An 18,930-nucleotide genomic window follows, 5' to 3' on the forward strand; every position below is an offset into this window, starting at 1 on the left:
GTAGTAAATATAACAAAATTTACCATTTTAATAATTTTATTTTAAGAGACTGTGTCTTGCTTTGTCACCCAGGCTGGAGTGCAGTGGTATGGTCATAGCTCACTGCAACCTTGAACTCCTGAGCTCAAGTGATCCTGCCTGAGTCTCCTGAGTAGCTGGGACTACAGGTGCATGCCATTGTGCCTAGCTAATTAAAAAAAAATTTTTTTTTTTTTGTAGAGACAGGGACTCACTATGTTGCCCAGGGTGGTCTCGAACTCCTGGCCTCAAGCGGTCGTCCTGCCTTGGCCTCTCAAAGTGCTGGTAAATAGGCATGAGCTACCATGACCAGCCCATTTTAATCATTTTTAAGTATACAGTTCAGTGGCATTGGGTATATTCACGTTGTTGATCAACCGTAATTACCATCCATCTCCAGGCCTTTTTTTTTTTTTTTAAATCTTGCAAAACTGAAACTCTGTTCATTAAACAATAACTCTCTATTCTTCCCCTTCCTGATCTGGCTACCAGCATTCTATTATACTTTTTGTCTCTATGAATTTGATTACTCTAAGTACCTTTAAGTGGAATCATATAGTATTTGTCCTTTTGTGATTGGCTTATTTCGCTTACCATGATGTCTCAAGGTTCGTCCATGTTGTGGCACATATCAGAATTTCTTCCTTTTTAAGGCTGAATAATATTCCATTGTATTATAGAATGTATTATGCAGTGTATTATCCATTTTTGTTTATTTTAGCATCCATGGATACTTGGGTTGCCTCTACCTTATGGTGGTTTTGAGTAATGCTGCTGTGAACATGGGCGTTTGGTTTAAGTATCTGCTTTTGATTGTTTTTTGTTTGTTTGTTTGTTTGTTTTTGTTTTGAGATGGAGTTTCACTCTTGTTGCCCAGGCTGGAGTGCAATGGCACAATCTCGGCTCACTGCAACCTCTATCTCCTGGGTTCAAGTGATTCTCCTGCCTCAGCCTCCCAAGTAGCTGAGATTACAGGCATGCACCATCACCCCTGGCTAATTTTTTGTGTTTAGTAGAGATGGGGTTTCACCATGTTGGTCAGGCTGGTCTCGAACTCCTGACCTCGGGTGATCCACCCACCTTGACCTCCCAAAGTGCTGGGATTACAGGTGTGTGCCACTGCGCCTGGCTGCTTTCGATTCTTCTGGGTATGCTCAGAGGTGGAATTTCTGGATCATATGGTAATTCTGTGTTTAATTTTTAAGGAACTGCCACACTGCTTTCTCCGGTGACTGTACCATTTTACATTCCCGGACAAATTCACAAGGGTTCCAGTCCACATACTGGGCAACTTTTGGCATTTGCTGTTTTTGTTTTCCGTAAGGACCATCCTCATTACTGGAGTGTCAAATGGTACCCCATTATAGTTCTAATTGACGTACTTTTATGTTCTTTTTTCTCTGCTTTTTTTTTTCCTTCCTTTGGATCAAACATTTTGTATTGTTATTTCCTCCTATTAACTTGTTTGTGATACATTATTTTTTACTACTTTTATACTGTACTTTATGGTTTAGTACTAAATATAATATGTATTTATAGTATTTTTTTTTTTTTACAATTCCTTTTCACTAAGTTAAGTCTCTGGTGTCTCTAGAGATCATAGCATTCATTCATTTATCCAGCCCACCTCTTGCATGATTGCTCCCATGCATTTTAATTCTACGTATTTTAAACACCACAACACTGTATTTAATTGTTCTGTGTGGTCAATATTGATTTATCTTTACCCATCTTTTTTTTTTTTATCCTGTACCTTTACTGTTTAATTCTTTCTGCATTTATATTACTCTGAAGAGTCCTTTTTGTTGTTGTTGTTGCTGTCTTTTTTTTTTAACCGATCACACTTATTTAATAACAATATCTAGTTTAATAATTTTTTTGATAAGACATTTTATTAACAACATGTCTAGTTTAATAAACCGTTAGTATTTCTTTTAATGAAAGTCTGCTGATGCAGAATTCTGTTTCTGTTGAAAATGTTATTTTTTCCTTCATGTTGGAGGATCTATTTGCTGTGTATGTCACTATAGATTTTCAGTTATTTTTTCCAGCATTTCAAGATACTCTATTATCTTTCACTTTCTGTCAGTGATGTTGAAGTTAGCTCTAGCTCTAAGTCTTGTCACTCCTTTGAAGGCTGTGAATCTCCCCTATGCCTCCTCCGCCTACCCCCAGCTGCACGTGAAGTTTTCCCTTTTTCTTTGGTTTTCATCACTGTAACTATGTTGTGCCTTGAAATTTTCTTTGTGCTTCTCTTGCTTGGGATTCTTGGAGTTTCTTCAGTCTATCGGCTGATACTTTGATATCAGTTTTAGAAAATCCAGAATTCAAGATCTTTTCAATATTGCTTCTGCTGCATTCTCTCTTCCCTTTCTGGATCTTGCACTTACACTGTGTTTCACATGTCTCTTATTGGTCTTTTCTGTATTTTCCATATTTTATTTTTGAATCTCTGGGCTTTAATTTGGTGTTTTCTTTTGACCTGTCAAGTTCAAAAATCCTGATTTCTGCTGTTTAATCTTCTTTTAATGCCATTTATTTTAATTTTTGGTTCTTCAGTTGTACAATTTTCATTTGTTTCTTCCTGTAGATTTCAGTTCTCTAGTGAAAATTGCTATTTTTAAAATATATTCCTTTTATCTTTTCCTCTATTTCCTTGAACAGATTAATCATTATGTTTGTTAACACCAGTATCTAGATTGCATGTGTGTTTGGTTCTGTTTTATATATTTTTTCTTTTGACTTTTGGTCATATGATCCTGTTTCTTGGCATCCTAGTTATTTTTGACTAAATCCTGGGATTGTGTCTTTAAAGATTGTAGATATTCCTGAAGATGATAACTTCCTCTGGAAAAGGCTCGTCCTTTCTTCTACTGAAGCAGATGCAGTGGGAGCTGGTCACCTTACTCCAGGCAGGTACTGGGTGGACTGAAGGCCAGGTTGTTGTTTTAGTAAGCCATCTGCTGCTTCTGGTTTCTTCAGGCTTTCATCTGGAAGCTTGATTTTGCTCACTACACCATATTTCCTTGGGCTTCTGAACTAATTTTTGTTTCATCCTGAGCTCTGCTTTTCAGAGTTTTAGTTTATCTTTTTGGCCTTCACAGCTCAGAATTTGACAGATACCATGGGAGGGAAAGCAGTTGTATGCTTAAGACCTCTCTTGCGCTCTCATTTTACTACCATATAGCCTTGTCAGACTGCGCAAGGTTCTGCTTGTTTCTTTCTGCTAGCCATGGCTGTCTCCTTAGGGCCCAACATAATTCTCAGCCTCTTGCCTGTGCCTCCTGTTGTCTGAGAAAAAAGTGGCTTCAGATGATCAGCTCACTTCTCCACAGTTCTCCCCTCTCTGAATCCTTGGTCCCTCTTGTCCTCACTGCTTTGGCAGCTCTTGGGTGCCTTTAAAGAGATAATTTTTGTATTTATCTGTCTGTCTCTTCTACTTTCTGAGAGTTACAAGCTTTTTTTGTCCTACTTGGAGGTATTACAGAAGTCTAGACTGAGTTTTGAATTTACATAGCTACTTGCAGTGATTTAGTGTGATCTGAGATTTTTACTACAGTCTCACTGACAGTGGTGGTTTCTTTTGTTTTTGTTTTTGGTTTTTTGTTTTTTTTTTGAGACGGAGTTTTGCTCTCATTGCGCAGGCTGGAGTGCAATGGCGTGACCTTGGCTCACTGCAACCTCTGCTTCCCGGGTTTGATTTTCCTGCCTCAGCCTCCTGAGTAGCTGGGATTACAGGCGCCTGCCACAATGCCTGGCCAATTTTTTGTATTTTTAGTAGAGATAGGGCTTCACCATCTTGGCCAGGATGATCTCAAACTCCTGATCTTAGGTGATCCACCTGTCTCGGCCTCCCAAAGTTCTGGGATTACAGGTGTGAGCCACCACGCCCAGCCAGTGGTGTTTAAAATAAAAATGTACTTCTTTAATTAATGCTAAATAAGATTGCTTTAATTTGACTTTTTTGTTACCTGGGAGTATATTTTCCTGTTTTTTTTTTTTCTTCTATTTGTATTTACTCCTCAGTGGACTGTTTGTTTCCTTTGAGCCTTTCACAGGCACATTCTCCTCCTAACCTGTGTGGCAAGTTTACTACTCTAAAGTTTTCTTAGTTGCAAATCATACAGATGCTTAGGAAATTATGAAATAATTTACTGTAAGAAGTCAGGAGGGAGTCAAGGGTAGGAGTTTTTTGGGTCTCTGTGTTTTGTTTTCTTGTACATTTATGTTGCTTCCTGTACCAGCTGCTTTAGATGGTTGGTTAGCTTATGCAGATCCTATAGTGGTCTTTCTTTTAGGACCAGAATCTGTAATCACCTCAGGCTCTGATGTCCAAAGTAAATGAGGTTGGTCCAGTTAGCAGCAGGTATCTATCCTCTCCCTTTATTGTGGCTACAGACGGAGAAATGGGATTCTTTACCCATTCTTTATGGGAGAAGGACAGGGTTTCTACGAGGAAGGCATGTGAATGGAGAAGAAATGATTGATAATCTCTGATAAAACTGGGCATGCAAGGTGGAATTCAGGCAGTATTTCAGATTCAGAAATGTAGGTCACAATTTCTTATCTGCTGTTCAGAAGCCTGAAAAGCACTGAAAACACAGTTATTCTTAAGTTTATGGCATATTCATTTTTGACAAAACTGGAACTGATATGGGTGAGGCATTTATTATATTTTGAATATTCATATGTTTCATTGCAAATGTTATGTTTACTACACGGCCCTACCTCATGGAGCTTTCAGCCAGAACAGTTAGAGTTCCTGGATCTCTAGTTCAAGTCACCCCCAAAACCCTCCAAACATGTAAACATCTTCATTCTTAGAATGTATGTGTCACCACTCTTAAAATATTTCCAATAGGAGAAAACCGTAATAGAATGCTTAAGATAGTAATGATTACTGAAAGAAAAAAAGAGCCCAGTTTCTAGGTAAAGCCAACAAGGGAGGGAGATGTACAGTGCCAGAGCACGTTAGACATAGTCCGATATTTGTGTAAAACAAGACTAGATTGGCATACAGGAAAAAATGCTTAGAAGCCTGTGTAGGAGGAATCTGGCTAAAACATAAAGGTAAAGATTAAGGAGACTTTTGATTCCATCTTAGCTAACATTTTAAATAAGAACATGTAAGTGTTTTCAGAAGTGACTCCATATAATTGGACTTAGCTTTCATTAGCAGTTTTGCTTTGCAGCATATTTGGAACATAATTTGTTTAAAATTGAAATGGTTTTCTTTACTTTTATGGTGGTTTATTTATTTATTTATTTTTGGGGACAGGGTCTCCGTCTGTCTCCCAGGCTGGAGTGCAGTGGTGTGATCTCGGCTCACTGCAACCTCCACCTCCTTGGTTCAAGCAATTCAAGCTACCTGAGTAGCTGGAATTACAGGCATGCACCACCACGCCTGGCTAATTTTTGTATTTTTGGTAGAGACGGGGTTTCACCATGTTGGCTAGGCTGGTCTGAACTCCTGGCATCATGTGATCTACTGGCCTGGGCCTCAACATGCTAAGATTATAGGCATGAGCCACTCTGCTCAGGCTATTGTGGTTTTTATACAGCAACACTCAATTTATTACAGTTTATCCCAGTGCTTATTGCATTTTTTTCTGTTAGGAACCTGTAGTCAATTCCTCTCTTCTTTGCAAAGGGGTTTACTTAAAAGATTTGTAATTTTTGTAAATTTTGTTGAAAGTACACTATTTGTATACTTTGGTAATGATATTTATACATCTACTTGACAAATCTATCTTTTAAGAAATTATTTTCAGCTTTTAAGTAATTGTCACATAACATGTATGTCCAGTATCCATTGGCTTCAGCTCCCACTGATACTATTTTCTTTTTGACTCAGCAGCTTTAAAACCAAAATAGTAAGATCTGTCTTGAAGCCACAGTCTAGCAGGAGAAGCAAACTATATAAATTTAGACAGCTCTGATTAGCACAGTTCCCAAACTGTTATATTATGCATTAACCCATACAGGAAGAATTTAAAATTGCAGTATGGTGAGACAAGTTTTAGAAGTGAAGCATTTTTGAGAAAAGTATCAAAGATGAAGAAGTACTCTTGACCTTTTAGGCTTTCTGTTCCAGTCTAGTTTTAGTGTGGCATTGTATTTAACTTGCCTTAGAAACTCATAGGTTTATGCCCTCTTGTGGTCTGTCACCAATATAAATAGCACAAATAAAAATTTTAAGTACTGGAGATCTTACTGCATGTTACTGCTCTCGTTTATAAAATAATTTTTAAAAAGCAGCTTCTGAGGAACAACAGCTAAGAAATTATTATTCCTGTCTTCCATATAATGTGTGGAGCTTAAAAGTTACCAAATGTTATTTTAACCCTTGGTAACAAAATGTGTGTGTATGTTAGGTGGACACTAATGAACAGAAAAATATTTTTGGATGGGCTGTCCATCATTGTCCTTCTAGGTGTCTAACCCTATTAATTTATAAGTGTCTTAAAAATATGATGAGGTGTGATAGTAATTGTAGGGCTAGCACATTACCCGTCTACCTTCACCTAAACATACACAGATATACTAGTAAATGATGCTTGGGAAATGTGTTTATACTTGTTTCATCTGAAAGGGTCAGGAGCTGTAGGAGGCATTGGAAGAAATAAGGATTATAATGTTAGTGAATTGGTGAACTTAAGCTTACAGAATTTGCTTTTACTGACATGATTGGCAAGGTCTTATTTGTGAGTGTGGGACTGAGGAACTAACTAGTGGAGGAGAAACAGCAATAGCAGTCAGTGTTTTAAGACTGCAGCTGTAACCAGTGTTTTTCTGCTGTTATCCAGTAAGCCACATGATGGTTGGAAGCAGGCCAGTATAGGGACTGTGCACTTTAGGATTAGATAGAATCCCTGTTAGAAAGACTTGGTTTTAAAACTGGTCTCATCTCTTACCAGTTCCTGGACAGTTGTGTAATATTAAGTAAGTTACTTCATCTCTGAATACAGGTTTCCTCTCCAAATAAAGATTTAAACCGCCTTCATTGAACTGTTTGCAGTTCGTTTTGTCACATGCAGTGTTGGCATATACTCCTGTTGTTATTGCTCATAGGTTAAAGACAGTTTTGTGTTGCAAAGAATGAATACCATAAGACTTTGTAGCCACTGGGTTGTTGGTAAAGACTCCTAAATAGTGGTAAATCAGCTCATAGTTCTTTTTCTTTACTGTGGACTTACTGCTGTACTTCTATGTAGGTACATACTTTATTATAAATTCTTGAGTGTAAACGAGGTCGTTATATTAAAGAATTTACTAGTTCAGTTATTTTAAAGTTGAAGCCTAGTAACTATTTTTAAGAAAAATGAAAATAATACAATAAGTTTTTTTTCTTCAGGGGCACTATTTGCATGTTTTGGCAGGTTTAAAAAATAAACAAAAACTAGTTTTGTTCCTCCATTGTGGTCTTACTTTTGTGGAGGACAACAAAGTAATGAAATGTTTTTGTTTCTTTTGCTGTGTTTTTCAAGTGTTGCTTGTAGAACAAGGCTCGCTGCCTTATGGTTACTTTAAAAATTTAATACTTAATTAATCTGAGTCCCCTTTCAGGAGAAATAAGATTATTTAGAATAATTTAACTTAAGGGAAAAATATTTGCTTTTATAACACCTTCTAAAATTTCTAAGTTGTAGAAATTTACTAATTTTTTCCTTTTTTTTTTTTTTTGAGATGGAGTCTCCTTCTGTTGCCCAGGCTGGAGTGCAGTGGTGTGATCTCGGCTCACTGCAAGCTCTGCCTCCCGGGTTCATGCCATTCTCCTACCTCAGCCTCCCAAGTAGCCAGGACTACAGGCGCCTGCCACCATGCCCGGCCATTTTTTTGTATTTTTAGTAGAGATGGGGTTTCACTGTGTTAGCCAGGATGGTCTCGATCTCCTGACCTCGTGATCCACCCACCTCGGCCTCCCAAAGTGCTGGGATTACAGGCGTGAGCCACCGCGTCTGGCCAAAATTTACTAATTTTTTCTTTTGAATAACTTCCTGTGAAATAGAAGACAACTAAAAAAAAAAAAAACCCTCTAAATATAATAGAACTGCTTGGGCTTAAATCTTTTCTGCAAGTAGGTGGACCATAAATCATATAAACAAAGATAACCTAGACATGCCATCAGAAGGCTAGTCTATATATTTTATATCTACCTCTTTCATCTTTCCCCTTATTTCTGATTTCCAAAATGTCACTTCTTTAGTTTACATTTGGATAGTGCTTATTTGAAGTCTCTGATATTCTAAACATTATATGTAACTAATAAAGACTTTAAAATGTAAGGCAGCATTTTGGTAGTGAAAATTTCTCTTGTACATTGTGAAATGGATTTTGTTGTTGGTCTGTCTTCCTAGGGAGACTATTTAAGCGAAGTAAAAGGAACAGGGCAAGAATGGCCGGAACAAAGTGGAGGGTAGACTATGGGGAGTGATGGCAAGAACACATGCCATTCTACCAGTGACTTGTTTCTTAAACATAAAAAGCATATGTGCCAAATTTGCATATTTATTAGTTAAAAAGGCTTCCTGGAAACATTAGGTAGACTATCTTCTATAACCTTTAACACCATCACTAATGGATATAGCTTAGAAGATTTCCTCGAAGGTCCTTTAAATAATGTAAATGATTATGAATGTGTAACTAGTTAATATGCAGCTACGAAAGGATTATCATGTAGAGGTTAATGAACATTCTGCTCTTATGGTTTGCAGGGCTTTGCTTTCTGTGCTTTTGGCTCTCTTCATGCTTGGAAACACATGCATTGGGATTGGAAAACATCCTGACTGTTCTTGGGTCTCATCTTTTAATGGGGTTGTTAAATAGGAACTTTATGAAAAGGATTTCATGAGCATTTTTTTCCTTTTTCAATTTACATTTAATTCTATTTGTCTATTTTGTAATTACTGCCAAATCAGAAACTGAAATGGATTGATGTAGTTTTAGCTTGGCTCTTCCAGATGTAAAGTCAGTACTCTATTATATATTGCCACTGTTATTAAGTGTTGCTATGTGATTGATACTTACTGAGAGATCTTCATTCTAAAATGGACTTTTTATGCTGAGTTAATGTGTAGTATGGTTGGGTTTCTGATTATAGCATGTATTTTGGTACAGAATTTCTGTCTTAGTATTTAAAATGTCCCAAAAGAGGACATTTATTTCAGGAATTAAATGTTATAATAGAGGAATTTAGTGACAGGTCTAAAAAAAAATCTTGTGTATTTTTTTTTTTTTTTTTTTTTTTGCTGGGAGGGGATGGTGAAACATTGAGCATATACAAGAGACAATATTGGTATTTAGAGCAGTGAACTAGAGCAGCGTTTTGCAAACCAGATAATGCTGCTGTCTTTTTCTCATGGCCTAGTCTTAAGCATTTTGGCTTTCATCCCCTAGTTTCTCTGTCTCTAAAATGGTATATGGTATTCTAGACTGCTGTTTAAAATTTTTATTAATAGGTAATTTAAAAGTAGATAATTAGCAATCCTTGAAAACAGTGTTAATTCTTAAATTGTCATTCAAAAATAGTGTTTTTTTTAAATTGCATTTTTCTTTATTGTCTAGTCTTCTTATTTTCTGAGCATTTTGAGAATCTACTGACATATCTCCAAGGAAAACAAATAACTTTTGTACTTAAATTCATTGTTTTAGTATTATAAACATAGTTTAAACTGGCTGTGAAGTGCTTACAGTCTTTATCATAATTCACTGGGGAACAAATGAGCTGTTCAGAGCATCTCCTTATCCCAAGTATTTCTTCTTGAAAATGTAGTAGAAAAATATCACTGAATTCATTTTTTAATGCGTCAGAATAAAAATTACAGGTGAAAATGTTTGGAGATATACTGACAAAATAAAATATTGTCACTACTGTCATTTTTTTTTAACTGACGAAACGTGGATGTTACATTGGTTTCTTGTTATTTATAACATTTACGTATTCTACAAAATATGTAATATTGGAAACAGGTCTGTAGATTGTACAAAATACTAGTTATCTTATATCATATGTCACCTAATAGTTATGAAGCGGGTTTTGTACCAAAGTATGAATCAGAAAGCTGTAATTTGTTCTGCAGTTATCAGCCTGCATTAGAGGGTTATGATAAAGTGTGCTGCTTAAAAACTAACATTCACATCTCTGTGCATTTGACAAATAAAAATGTATACTGAGATGCTATTAAATCTGTAAAGCCAATGTTCTAGTTTTCAGATACACTGATTTTTGTAGCTCTGTGCATAGCTCTGTTTTTTCATGAGTAGTTATCTGTTTTCATGACAGGTGGTCACTAACTGCCAAGAGAGAATCCAGCATTGGTGAGTGAAAGATGGTTTTATTACACTTCTGAAATACTGATGGGGTAACCTACTTGTGTTCGAATAATGTGTTTACTGTTTGCGTGTGTGTGTATGTATGACTAGTAATTGAATTCTTCTAGTAGTCTCCATTTTGAATGCCTTTAATACTAATTTATATTGTCTTTGACCCTTTTCTGAATTACACATTTCTGATTTCCTGACGTTGTGTTACCACTTGTATTTATTCTAAGTGCCTTCTTTTCTTTTCTAAGAATAATATTAATATCATTATGAATTGGAGACTGAGACATTTTTGAATGTGACATAGCTCTATTTTGGGGATATTTCTTACATTTTAGTAGAAAAATAATGGGAATCAGTTACTTTAAAATAATGATGGAAATAGGGCACAGAAATGTTTTCCCAAAGTTTGAAAAAAAAATCTAATTTTCTACTTTTCAGAGCTTGTTTTATTGACCGTACTTTTTTTTTTTTAAGGGAGAAAGCATATCTATTTTAATGTGCTAATCTATAGTTAATAGGACCATGTTTGGTAAATAACACTTTCCTTTGGCTTCTGAGGAAAATGCTCGATTTAATGGTGAATAAAATCTTATATTATGAGTTGTCATGAAGTATAGCTGTTGATCTTACAGATATCAAATTACAATATATCCATGCTGTGCTTACGAAGATTTTACTGAGAGAACAACAGGAGCTGTCTTGATTATTGTCTGCAGGGTTATTGCAAAAATCATGGTAACTGCCCCTTTAATGGTGAGATTAAACCTTCGGTTATACACCATCAAGCATATAATATTTTAAATTTATTTTAAGAGGCTTTTTCTTCATGCCTGAGAGATCTCCAAGGAAATAATTTATAGTTAGTGTATATCAAATGTTTTTTGGTTTAAATGCACATAGGCTGCAGGCAGTGGATAAGAGTGAAAATTGGTGCAATCTGTACACATCATATTAAATTTTGACTATTGGCTTGCAGAAAACAATCTAAAACTAATAATATCCACTTTATAAGTAAAAATTCAGGACTTCATTAATTTTCAATAAATGCATCGTTGTAGTTGCTTCCACTGGTGGTGTAAGTGTGTCAACATTTCCATAATGGACCATTCACCTTTCATTATACATTCAGTTCAGGTTAAAACTTGAAATACAAGTCGTTGGCTAAAGAATTTTTTCCTCTGCACATTTAGTCAGAGTGGCCCATTTTACAAATAATTTCCAGAGGAAGTTTTATTAACGTGGACTTCTGTCTATTGGTTTTGGTAAGAAGTTCAGGAAATTAGAAAGGCATTCACTGGAAATAGATGCTAGTTTACATAAATGGGTGAATGGTAACTTGCTTCTGGTTTGTTTTGTAAGATTCTTATTAGAGTTCTTTAAGAATAAGGGCACGTTTTCATCCTTTTATTCACAGCCCCTACTGCTATGTTTGGCACAAAATAGGCACTTGATAAATGTTTGAGTAAATGACCAAATATGTGGTTATTTTCTATATAACATTTTAGTTTACAAATACTCTAGTAGTGCACAAGTCTAGTGAGCAGTGACAGAAATGTGACATTTACTTCATGGCAGGTTCGTGTGACCCTCAATTTCACTTTTCAGTTTTTTAAAACCCTCTAAACTGTAGAAGCTTAGCATATTTGCCTACACATATCTTGAAGTAATATAGTACTTTATACATTAAAAAAATTATTTTTTTCCAGTTAAAATTTGCATTTTCCTCTGAATCATTTCTGGTTTGGTTCAGGAAACAGACTTTTCTCTTTGCCTTTAATGAAGATCTATACATGGTATATTGCTCAAATCTGAATGGCCAGTAAATTCATCAATTCATTATATCAAAAAATTGAAACCAAAGTGTCACCATTTCCCTGAAAGCAAGGAAATTGCTGTTTGGGAGAGTCGTGGAATTCTTGTGATATTTTTGCATTCTCTTAATTCCTCAAACAATGGTTGAGTTTCTACCATATGCCAGTATTGTGCTGCTGTTTGGAATTGAAAGACCCTGCCATAGAAGAATTCATAGTCAGACATATAACAGGGAAATCACGATAATTTTGTGCTATTTGTGGAGATATGAAGCAACTAAGGAGTTCAGAGGCTGGAGCCGTTCTTAGGGTGTCTCACACACTACTTTTAAAAGCATGTTGCTTTAATTCCTACTTAACCCTTGGTATTGGCCTAGTCTAAAATATAATTTCTGTTAAGCTCCTATTCTTTATGAGTACGCACCAGTATAATAAGAACAAAATGTATGGTTTGAAAAATGCGTTCTTATGCTGGTGATGTTTATGCTTGTTTGTATAATTTTTAAGGGATTCTTTAAGGAACAAGTATATGTATTCTAGGTTCAGAAATAATCTAAATTGGTTTTTGTTTTAAAAAAAATGTAGGACAGGGAGTAAAAATATTTGTAGAAAAATAGGAGTGAAAATGGTCTGGGACCACAGGATCTACCCAAAAAAATCTTTGAGAAAATTAATTTAAATCCTAGAACTTTGGTGAACGAAGAAATTTATAATATTTGTTTAGTTAATAACAGATAAAAAGGAAAGATTCAAGCCTATTGGATGAGAGTTTGTACATTATTTTAGAGCTAATAATAATGATTTTTAGTTTAGTGAGGATTTAAAAAATGTTTTTGAATCAAACTTTTTTTCTTTATAATCCTTTTTAACTAACTCAGGAAATAAGGTATTATGAAATCCACACACTGTTATCTCCTTAAACTATGAGGATACTTCCCACTGTTTGGTCCACTAGTGGCTGATTATTTTGTTTGTGGATTATTTGTAATTTTCTTTTTAATTCTTCCTTAAAGAGCATGGCATTTGGAGTCACAGACCTATATTTGAATCCTGTCATTTACTAGCGTTTTGACCTTGAACAATTATGCTCAGAGTCTCAGTTTTTTCTTGTAAAGTGATGATGATACTACTTAACTCACAGGGTTGTAGTGAAGATCAAATGAGATCATGTCTATAGAACACCCTGCCCGGCACTCAATAAGTATTAATAGGAGCCCATATACCTCTTTTGAAAATTTTAATTGTCAGACAAATAAAAAAAAAAGCCAGTGCTTTGTAAATATTCGTGAATATTTAGTGTTCATTCTGTTTTTTGTCATGATGGAGAGAGAGTTGGGTTTCTGTGAATTACTGTTACAGCTTTACATTAATATTTTTAAATCACTTTTTGGTATGAAGAATTTCAAATGAAAGGTGATAGAGTAGTAGTGAATCCTCATGTACTCATCAGTCGGCTTTGATAATCATCAACTCATGATTTTCTCTAAACTGTTCATTTCAACATCTTATCTTGCCATCTACTCCTACCTCCAATTTTTTTTTAACTTTTATTTTAGATTTGGGAGGTACATGTAGAGGTTTGTTGCAAAGGTGCATTGCATGATGCTGAGATTTGAGGTACAATTGAACCCATCACCCAGATAGCATAGTACCCAGTAGGCAGTTATTCAGCCCTTGCCCCTGCCCTTTCTCACCGCTCTTGTATTCTCCAGTGTTTATTTGTTCCCATCTTTATGTCCATGTGTCCCCAGTGGTTAGCTCCCACTTATAAGTGAGAATATACAGTATTTGGTTTTCTGTTTCTGCATTAGTTCGCTTAGGATAGTGGCCTCCTGCTGCATCCATGTTGCTGCAAATATTTCTTCTTTTTTATGAGTGTGTAGTAGTCCATAGTATATATGTATCACATTTTTGTTATCCAGTTCACTGTTGATGGGCACTTGGATTGATTCCATGTCTTTGCTATTGTGAACAGTGTGGTAGTGAACATACAGGTGCATATATCTTTTTGGCAGAATGCTTTTTTTTTTTTGGGTGGTCTGTATTCAGTAATGGATTGCTGGGTTGAATGGTTGTTCAGTTTAGTTCTTTGAGAAATCTCCAAACTGCTGTCCACAGTGGCTGGACATTCCCACTAACAGTGTAAAAGCATTCCTTTTCTTTGCAGTCCTGCCAACATCTGTTCTTTTTTGACTTTTTCATAAAAACTATTTTGCCTATCCCACCTCCAATTTTGAAATGAATCTAAGCCATATCATTGCATCTGGAAATATTTCAGTATATGTCTTTAAGAGACAAGAAAGACTATATATTAACTTCTTAAGATTTAAATAAAAAATATTTAATTAGAAAATACATTTACATGTTTCAAAATTTAGGAGGTGTGAAAGGATGTAAATGATGTATAGGTTCCTCCTAACTTTGTCCCCTAATTCTCAGTTCTGTTTACTGTTTTTTTTTTTTTTGAGATGGAGTCTCACTCTGTCATCCAGGCTAGAGTGCAATGGCATGGTTTCGGCTCACTGCAACTTCTGCCTCACGGGTTCAAGCTATTCTCCTGCCTCAGCCTCCCAGGTAGCTGAGATTACAGGCGCATGCCGCCATGCCCAGCTAATTTTTTTAGTATTTTAGTAGAGACGGGGTTTCACCGTGTTGCTCAGGCTGGTCTCGAACTCCTGAGCTCAGGCAATGCACCCTCCTCGGCCTCCTAAAGTGCTAGAATTACAGGTATGAGCCACCGCACCCGGCCCCTCAGTTCTGTTTTCTGGAAGCAGCAGTTTTTTACCAATTTCTCATAAATCTTTTCAGAAATGGTTTGCATAATGTAAGTGTTTGTGTATGTATGTGTGTGTGTTGTGTGTGTGTATTCATCTACATGTTTATATACGGCTCCCATCCTTTTGGACAAAAATGAAATCAGATTGTACCTGTTCATTTAATACTATACCTACCCTGTATCATTAACTAACAGTTCCTCTTTACCTCATTCCATACATTTCGCTGTATGTCAGACATTTAACTTTTAGGATTACTAAATGAGACCTGGAACTCTTTTTTTTTTAAATAAATAATTGCTACATCACTGAGAGTATAGCTCTGTAACTCAAAATATATCCTTGCTAAGATGATATATCTGTTATTTTACTGCTCCTTAGTAAAATTACTGCAGAACTTAGTGGCTTGAAACAACCACCATTTACTTGCACATGATTCAGTGGGTGTGCATATTAAGCTGGGCTCACCTGTGTGGTTCTTCTGCTAGTCTTGTGTGGGCTCACTGCTTTGGCTGCAGCCAGTTGGTGGCTGGGTCAGCTGTGTTGTCCAGAATGGCCTCACCCTCAAGTCTGGTGGTTAGTGCTGTTGGTTGAGCCTCTGCCTCCATGTGCTCTTTTGTCCAGCTTACTTTCTCTGGGCATCTCAGAGCAGCAAGAATGGAAGCTGCAAGGACACGTTATGTTGGTCAAAGGAAGGGCCAGCGCAGATTCACAAGGTGGGAAGATAACACCGACCTGTTGAGAGGAGGTGTGAAAAAGAATTAATGGTCATTTTTAATGCACTGCAATGACTTTATTGAATAGGTCCTACACACACAAAAAGGAAGTCTCCGTCCTTTATGTTGACTGGTGAGAATGAAATGAAATAGTACATGTGATGCCTGGCAGTTCATCTTTATGTTAGGCATTACTTACAATCGTAAATCGTATGCATGTGAGTTGTAAAAAATTTATTGCCTTGCTTCCTTTATTTTAAAAGGATTTTTGGTAAAGGTATCTTTGAAATTACATGAAGCAGACTTAAATATAGAAGAAGATACTTTGTTCAGGTGTTTAATTTTGGAAAGAATACTTTAAATTTAGACATAAAAGTTCCAAAACACTTTGGCATGTGAGTTTTGAGAGAGTCTAAAGCAAATACTCCACGTTTTTTTATTTTTCAAAGGAAACTGGACAAAAATAATTGTTCAGAGGAAAAGAGTAACTAGCTTCCGTTAGAATTTATAGTTAAAGTATATAGTAGGAAATAACCAAGAAAGCATACCTGTATAGGTAAAAATCTCAGGTGAAGATTTGATTTTCTCTCTCTCTCTTTTTTTTTTTTTCCTGTTGGAGCTAACTCTTTCCTATCAATCGGGATGGAGATACCTGCTTTATGCACACATTGTATATCTGTCTATATGTCTCATGTTTTTGAGGCATTCCTTGTGCACAGAAGCACTGAACTATATCATTGTAACAATGCCATGGTTTACAGTATATTTCATATGAATACCTGAAACTGTTTTCTTGAGTTGCCTTCACATGCTATATAAAATTTATTTTATTATGTATAATATGTGAAATATTGATCTGCATACCTTTAAAACTTGTAAAAGCCAATGACTTTGTTCTACAGTGTTAGGTAGATTTGTAAACTGTGTTTTTCAGAGTCCGTATTTTACTGACTACAAAGTTTTCAGTCACTGTTTTGTAGAGGGCCTTCTGTTTGGGCTTTTTCTTTATGTTATTTTTTCTTTTTTTTTTTTTTTCCCCTCCTCTTGAGTGGAGCAGAGAACAACTTCCAAACTTTCTGGAAATTTTGCATGTTTTTGTTGTTGGAGTTTCTGTAGTTGTTTATGAAAGTCTTAGGGATAAGGGGGAAGAATCATATATGTCAAATCTTGTCATTAAGTTTCTGCACAGTTTTAAAAAATGGTGTGAGTTAGTACATGCGCTAGTGATTAAGTGAGTTTGGAACTCGTGTGTAATGTTTCAAAGCAAATTAAGAGGCAAAAAAAAAGATTCAAGTTGAATGTTTAAGGAATTTTTTTTAAAATCTGAGTTAGGTTTTTAAATGTTTATTCTGAATATAAAATGAATGCATGCTTAGTTATGGAAAAGTTGAAATAAGAAAGGAATAAAGATAAATTTACTCATAATTGTAAAGAGAAGCTAATTCTCTCCCTGTTTTTAAAACATTCCCTTTTATTCCCTCTAGCTTCTTAATTCTGTATGTGTATTTATGTGACTAAGGTCAAACTCTAAATGCTTTTTTCTTTTCCTTCTCTTTTTAAAGAGTTAAATGATTTTTAACTTGTAATTAGAATTTATTACTTGTAGGAGTCCTCAAGCTTTTATATCATGTTTTTGGAAGCAACCAGCTAGTTTAATATGTAATGCACTTCTGAAAATGAAAGGAAAACTTACATGTTATAGGAGAGTTTTTTTTTCCCCTGAAGAGTTTTAAACTGTTATTTAAAAAAATCCCTAATCACATTTCATCACCTAGAATAGTCTTTGATGACGACGTGTTTCCAGTGTCAATATGGTTTGGTTCAGTTTCCCATGACCAGCTCAAGTCCAGTATCTGACTGAGGCAAAGGGCTTAGGGCTTACTGCTTTGGGCACACGTCATGATTTTTTATCTTTGTCTCAACTGTATTAGGTTTGAAAACTGTACTTCTTTGTACTTTTTTTTCATTTTCCATTTTTTTTTGTGAAGAGTAACATCCAATAAAACTCTTAAGCACAGAGTCCTGTTTGAGGATGAAGATGTAAATATTGCAACAACCACAGTGCTTGTCTGAGAAGTGCATCACTTGGTGATAATCCTGAGTGCTTGTTCTTATTTTGAGAATTATAAGTCCAGATTCCACTATACCAAAGACAGATTGGGGTGGGTATCAGTGTAAGACCTGAGAGAAATGTAGGCTGTGAAAAATGGAGGCATGCCTATAATTTACTTTTTACTAATTCATATTGAACTCATGATCAAATTGGTGAGGGTTTTCACATTTTTCTTTTATTTTTAAGTCAGTTGATAATTTTGAGGATTTTAAATATTTGGTAGGTTCAAAACCAGGATTGCCATTTTTCACTGTTGTAAAACCTCTTGAGAAACTTTAACCCGGAGGTATCTATGATTGGGCCTCTGCTGAAACTATATGTAAAATATGAGTTCTTTCTCTCAGGGAAGAGCCTAGAGTTTTTCTAGTTTCTCATAGGGATCAGTGACCTAAAAGGGTTTTTTAATTGCTACTGTAATTAAGAAAACCCACAAAATTACTTTTTTCTAAAATGTGCTTTAGAAAGAAAATATAGAAAGTGTAAAGTAGCAAAACCTATGAATTATGGTAAGATTTAAGTAGAAATTTGCACAAACTTTCAAAGCTTAAGTCAGCTATAAACTTATCACATCTTTTCTAAACGGTCCTTTCCTTTGATTTGTAATAGGAATTTATATTAGTTATAGAAAATTTGGAAAATAAAAAGAACAAAAATTACATATAAACTCATCAGTAAAAATTAACTAGGCACTTTAGGATATTTCTTTCAAACTTAGATGAATGTGTTTTTACATAATTTTAAAGGTTTTTTGCTTTGAATTCACATCTCATTTTCTTAGAGCAAAAGATTAGTAATGAGTGAAGAAACAGGCACCTGTGATAACTGACAAGTCTTCAAACACATGTGTATGGTTGTTGTAGAGAGAACAGTAGAACAGATTTTTCTGTCCAGGCTTACTATGTATATCCATTGCACTGTTTTCTCATCGTTGAAAAGTTGAAGAAATCTAGTAGAATGTTAGCTGCATCTCTCTTTAGATAATTTTGTTTCATTGACTTGAAAAATTATGTTTTTATATGTGGGTTAATCTTGGTATCTATGTCTAATAGTAAAGTTTTCTGATGGATTCATAAAATATAAAGAACAGATTATTTCATCAGCATCTTCTGATGACATAAATTCCTTGGTATAATAGAGTTATAAAAAAGGAATATACCACCATTCTGCCTGAATTT

General features: G+C 35.3%; 1 protein-coding gene across 4 annotated transcripts in view; it reads left to right on the forward strand.

The window, feature by feature from the left end:
- The window catches only part of URI1 (URI1 prefoldin like chaperone), a 92,832-nt gene that overhangs the window by 37,139 nt on the left and 36,763 nt on the right, over window positions 1-18,930 (forward strand). For 3 of the 4 annotated variants that reach the window (XM_031004378.3, XM_031004381.3, XM_031004377.3), the window contains exon 2: window positions 10,301-10,335. The exons of the other annotated variant lie outside the window; for it this stretch is intronic. In XM_031004378.3, coding sequence (XP_030860238.2) covers window positions 10,301-10,335 — 35 coding nt within the window. The remainder of the gene's footprint in view (window positions 1-10,300; window positions 10,336-18,930) is intronic. 4 annotated transcript variants of the gene reach the window in all.

This window comes from Gorilla gorilla, chromosome 20 (assembly GCF_029281585.2).
Source record: "Gorilla gorilla gorilla isolate KB3781 chromosome 20, NHGRI_mGorGor1-v2.1_pri, whole genome shotgun sequence".
NCBI lineage: Eukaryota > Metazoa > Chordata > Mammalia > Primates > Hominidae > Gorilla > Gorilla gorilla.